The following is a 6,000-nucleotide window of genomic DNA, read 5'->3' on the forward strand; positions in this document are numbered from 1 at the left end:
ATAGCTTAACATCTGTAAAAGATAAACAACCATCTGGACAACGTGTCATAAGGCAATGGTTGAAATGTAACCCAGCAAGGCGTCAGATCTCAGAAGAAGATGAGGGGTGAGGGGAATATTGACGAAGGACGAGGAAGATAAGGAGGAAAAAAAAAATCTGTAAACTTTAAGGGGTGATGTTGAAGATGATCAAAGAAGTTGAAAGGGTAGATAGAGAAAAACCAGTTCATCTGGTGGGGGACGGAATCCAGAACAAGGGGTCATAACCTTAAAATGATAGCTCGGCCGTTCAGGAGTGATGTCAGGAAGCACTTCTTCACACAAAGGGGAGGGGAAATGTGGAGCTCCCTCCCTCAAAAAGCTGTTGAGGCTGGGCGTGGGGCGCGGGCGGTTCAATTGAGAATTTAAAAACTGAACTTGATAGATTTTTGTTTGGTAAAGGTAATTAGGAATATGTAACCAAGGCAGGTAGATGGAGTTAAGATTCAGATCACCCATGATCGAAATGAATGTTGGAATGGGCTCGGGGGGTGGGGGATGCTGAATGGCCTACTCCTGTTTCCATGTTCCTAACAAATCCAGAAAATCTTAATGTATTCAATCCCTGGTTTGAATTAGTAATGTGCAAAGCCATTTTTAGAATTTACAGCAAGTAGCAGTATCCCTGAATATATCTCCAGATGTCATAGGCAGCTGAGGATGAGAAAAGATTCTGCTCGTCAATACAGAAATGTTATTTAAGAAATTAAATGAAGTATTCTCAGGTAATCATTTCTCAAAGACGTTCTGAAGATAAGTCATAAAATGCTTGTCAACCTATAACTCAAGTTCAGTTCTGGTTTACGGTTGTCCATCTTCCTGCCCTGAACTTTAGTACTCACATCACTCTCGACACCCAATTAAACAGATAAATGTGATGTGATGGACAAGAAAGGAAAGAAAGACTTGCATTTCTATAGCACCTTTCACGACCACCAGACATCCCAAACGCTTTACAGCCAATTAAGCACTTTTAGGAGTGTAGTCACTGTTGTTACGCAGCCAATTTGCACACAGCAAGCTCCCACAAACAGCAATGTGATAATGACCAAATAGTGATGTTGATCGAGGGATAAATATCGGCCGGGACACTGGGGAGAACTCCCCTGCTCTTCTTTAAAATAGTGCCATGGGATTGTTTACATCCACCTGAGAGGGCAGACAGGGTCTCGGTTCAGCCTCTTATCTGAAAGACAGCACCTCCATCAGTGCAGCACTCCCTCAGCCTAGATTTTTGTGCTCAAGTACCTGGAGGGGAATTTAAACCCACAACATTATGACTCAGAGGTGAGGGTGCTACCCACTGAGCCACAGCTGACAACTATGGTGGGATTTGAATTCACAATTTCTGGGTTGAGAGTACCATAACCGCGAGTGCAAAAATTCCTAATAATGGGGAGGTCCATGTTGTAGTGTCCTGGGATTAGCAACACTCATTTTGTTAGAGGATTCTTAGAATCAGCAAAGAGAAAACTTGTTCTGCCATCAATCGCATGTGCCTTCCACTTCGTTGATCTCTGCATAAACAGTAGAGAAATAACATTGTTTTAAATTGTTATATTTCAATGACCAAATTTAAGGGACTGACTATTTGTACTGTGTTTTTTCTGTCCATCTGCGCATGCGTCTGCTGAGAATCCATCACATCACCTCCCACCCGAACTGGAAGTTCCGGACCGGAAGTGCGGCCCTGAACCAGAGTTATTCTGACCAGTTGTCCGTCGAGTGACCCCGACTCAAGCGGCCCCGACCACGCCCCGAGCGGCCCCGACCCTGACCTCAACCCCGACCCGACCCCAACGGTTCCGACCCCGACCCGAGCAGCCCCAACCCTAGCGGCCCCAACCCCGCCCCGAGCGGCCCCGACCCTGACCTCAACCCCGACCCGACCCCAACGGCCCCGACCCCGACCCGAGCAGCCCCAACCCTAGCGGCCCCGACCCCGACCCGAGCAGCCCCAACCCCAGCGACCCCGCCCCGAGCGGCCCCGACCCCGACCTTAACGCCGACCCGACCCCAACGGCCCGACCCCGACCCGAGCAGCCCCGACCCCAGCGACCCCAAGCCCGACCCGAGCAGCCCCGACCCCAGCGACCCCGCCCCGAGCGGCCCCGACCCCGACCTCAACGCCGACCCGACCCCAACGGCCCCGACCCCGACCCGAGCAGCCCCAACCCTAGCGGCCCCAAACCCGCCCCGAGCGGCCCCGACCCCGACCTCAACCCCGACCCGACCCCAACGGTCCCGACCCCGACCCGAGCAGCCCCAACCCCAGCGACCCCACCCCGAGCGGCCCCGACCCCGACCTCAACGCCGACCCGACCCCAACGGCCCCGACCCCGACCCGAGCAGCCCCAACCCTAGCGGCCCCAACCCCGACCCGAGCAGCCCCGACCCCAGCGACCTCGACCCGAGCAGCCCCAACCCCAGCGGCCCCGACCCCAACCCCAGCGGCCCTGACCCCAACCCCAGTGGCTCCGACCCCGACCCCAGCGGCCCCGACCCCGACCCCAGCGGCCCAGACCCCGAACCCAGCGGCTCCAACCCCGACCCCAGCGGCCCCGACCCCAGCGGCCCCGACCCCAGTGGCCCCGACCCCGACCCCAGCGGCCCAGACCCCGAACCCAGCGGCTCCAACCCCGACCCCAGCGGCCCCGACCCCAGCGGCCCCGACCCCAGTGGCCCCGACCCCGACCCCAGCGGCCCCGACAGCGACCCCGACCCCAGCGGCCCCGACCCCGACCCCAGCAGCCCCGACCCCAACCCCAGCGGCCCTGACCCCACCGGCCCGGACCCCGACCCCAGAGGCCCCGACTCCGACCACAGCGGCCCCGACCCCGGCCCCAGCGGCCCCGACCCCAGCGGCCCCGACCCCAGCGGCCCCGACCCCGACCACAGCGGCCCCGACCCCGACTCGAGCAGCAACGACCCCAGCGGCCCCGATTCGACCCGAGCAGCCCCGATCCCAGCGGCCCCGACCCCGACCGCAGCCACCCCGACCCCGACCCAAGCGGCCCCGACCCCGACCCCAGCGGCCCTGACCCCGACCCCAGTCGACCCCGACCCCAGCGGCCCTGACCCCGACCCCAGCGGCCCTGACCCCGACCCCGACCCCAGCGGCCCTGACCCCGACCCCAGCGGCCCTGACCCCGACCCCGACCCCAGCGGCGTGGACCCCGACCGCACCGGCACCGACCCCGACCCCAGCGGCCCCGACCCGAGCAGCCCCGACCCCAGAGGCCCCGACCCCGACCCGAGCAGCCCCAACCCCAGCGGCCCCGACCCCAACCCCAGTGGCTCCGACCCCGACCCCAGCGGCCCCGACCCCGACCCCAGCGGCCCAGACCCCGAACCCAGCGGCTCCAACCCCGACCCCAGCGGCCCCGACCCCAGCGGCCCCGACCCCAGTGGCCCCGACCCCGACCCCAGCGGCCCCGACAGCGACCCCGACCCCAGCGGCCCCGACCCCGACCCCAGCAGCCCCGACCCCAACCCCAGCGGCCCTGACCCCACCGGCCCGGACCCCGACCCCAGCGGCCCCGACTCCGACCACAGCGGCCCCGATCCCGACCCCAGCGGCCCCGACCCCAGCGGCCCCGACCCCAGCGGCCCCAACCCCGACCCCAGCGGCCCCGACCCCGACCACAGCGGCCCCGACCCCGACCCGAGCAGCAACGACCCCAGCGGCCCCGATTCGACCCGAGCAGCCCCGATCCCAGCGGCCCCGACCCCGACCGCAGCGGCCCTGACCCCGACCCCAGCGGCCCCGACCCCGACCCCAGTGGCCCTGACCCCGACCCCAGTCGACCCCGACCCCAGCGGCCCTGACCCCGACCCCAGCAGCCCTGACCCCGACCCCGACTCCAGCGGCCCTGACCCCGACCCCAGCGGCCCTGACCCCGACCCCGACTCCAGCGGCGTGGACCCCGACCGCACCGGCACCGACCCCGACCCCAGCGGCCCCGACCTGAGCAGCCCCGACCCCAGAGGCCCCGACCCCGACCCGAGCAGCCCCGACCCCAGCAGCCTCGACCCCGACCCCAGCGGCCCAGACCCCGACCCCAGCGGCCCTGACCCCGACCCCAGCGGCCCTGACCCCGACCCCGACCCCAGCGGCGCGGACCCCGACCGCACCGGCACCGACCCCGACCCCAGCGGCCCCGACCGAGCAGCCCCGACCCCAGAGGCCCCGACCCCGACCCGAGCAGCCCCGATCCCAGCAGCCTCGACCCCGACCCCAGCGGCCCAGACCCCGACCCCAGCGGCTCCGACCCCGACCCCAGTGGCCCCGGCCCCGACCCCAGCGGCCCCGACCCCGACCCCAGCGGCCCCGACCCCGACCCCAGCCGACCCCGACCCCAGCGGCCCCGACCCCGACCCCAGCGGCCCCGACCCCGAACCCAGCTGACCCAGACCCCAGCGGCCCTGACCCCGACCCCAACGGCCCCGACCCCGACCCCAGCGGCCCCGACCCCGACCCCAGCGGCCCCGACCCCGACCCCAGTGGCCCCGACCCCGACCCCAGCGGCCCCGACTCCGACCCAAGCGGCCCCGACCCTGACCCCAGCGACCCCGACCCCGACCCCAGCGGCCCTGACCCCGACCCCAGCGGCCCCGACCCCGACCCCAGCGGCCCCGACCCCGACCCCAGCGGCCTCGACCCCAGCGGCCCCGACCCCGACCCCAGCGGCCCCGACCCCACCGGCCCCGACCCCGACCCCAGCGGCCCCGACCCCACCGGCCCCGACCCCGACCCCAGCGACCCCAACCCCAGCGGCCCCGACCCCAGCGGCTCCCACCCTGACCCCAGCGGCCCCGACCCCAGTGGCCCCTACCCTGACCCCAGCGGCCACGACCGTGACCCAAGCGGCCCCGACCCTGACCCCAAAAATCTGACCCTGACCCCAGGGCCTTGACCCCGACCCCAGGGCCCCGGCCCCGATCCCGACCCCAGCGGCTCTGATCCCAATCCCAGGGTCCTGACCTCGGTCCCAGGGCCCTGACCCCGATCCCAGGGACCTGACCCCGAACCCAACCCATGCGGCCCTGACCCCAGCAGCCCCGACCCCAGCAGCCCCGACCCGAGCGGCCCGAGCCCAGCAGCCCGAGCCCAGCGGCCTCGACCTGGTGGGTGGCCGAGACGGAGGGGGAAGAGAGAGTCTGGGCATTGGCGGGGGAGAGAGGGAGGGAGAGGGGAGGGGGCAAAGAGAGAGTCTGGTGGAGGAAGAGAGAGCCTGGGGTGGGGTGGGGGGTGGAAGAGTCTGTGGCGGGGGGGGTTGAAGAGAGTGTCTGATGGGGGGAGAGAGCCTGGTGGGTTGTGTTAGAGAGCCTGGTGAGGGGAGAGAGAGCCCGGGGCCTGGGAGTGGGGGTGGGGGTGGTGAAAGAGAGAGAGAGACTGCGGGGGGCAAGAGACACACGGAGGGTGGGAGGGGTATTGGCCGGGAGAGAGGGAACTCAGTGAAGACGGATCATGTTCTTACAACCTCCTACAAGGGACATTGTTGGGGTGGATGAAATCCAGAAGTCACTGCACTATCACTATTCACTTCATACCTGTTAACAATACACACACAATACACACACATCTGTGGCGGTGGGTGCGGGTAACACTTACGCTGGTGTAAGGCACTTCGGCTGGTGAAGGCAGCTCTTGCGCTGGTGTAAGGCACTTCGGCTGGTGGAGGCAGCTTTTCCGCTGGGGGGTAAGGAACTTTGGTTGGGGGAAGGACGCATTTTCTCTGGCTTAAGAAACTTTGGCTGGCACTTGGTGGCTTCTGCGGAGATCTATCCTCTGTGGCTTCTGCAAGTCAAATTGGATCGAGTTACAATTTGCGAAGTCAGTGAGATCTTGGGATGGGCGGCTCCAGTTACATATTGCAGAAACACTTCAGGGTGTGGCTTATCCTCCAAGGGGACCAATTAGAAACAAAGGGGCGGCCATTTTTACAGTACAAATAAACA

At 65.5% G+C, this 6,000-nt stretch overlaps 1 protein-coding gene across 1 annotated transcript in view; it reads left to right on the forward strand.

Annotated features, from left to right (window-relative positions):
* LOC139273975 (uncharacterized) overlaps positions 1 to 4,955 on the forward strand; it is an 81,072-nt gene extending 76,117 nt beyond the window's left edge. The window contains exons 4-6 of the mRNA XM_070894628.1: positions 1,864 to 3,110; positions 3,279 to 4,303; positions 4,386 to 4,955. Coding sequence (XP_070750729.1) covers positions 1,864 to 3,110; positions 3,279 to 4,303; positions 4,386 to 4,955 — 2,842 coding nt within the window. The remainder of the gene's footprint in view (positions 1 to 1,863; positions 3,111 to 3,278; positions 4,304 to 4,385) is intronic.
* Positions 4,956 to 6,000: the final 1,045 nt, after the last annotated feature.

Source organism: Pristiophorus japonicus, chromosome 1 (assembly GCF_044704955.1).
Source record: "Pristiophorus japonicus isolate sPriJap1 chromosome 1, sPriJap1.hap1, whole genome shotgun sequence".
NCBI lineage: Eukaryota > Metazoa > Chordata > Chondrichthyes > Pristiophoridae > Pristiophorus > Pristiophorus japonicus.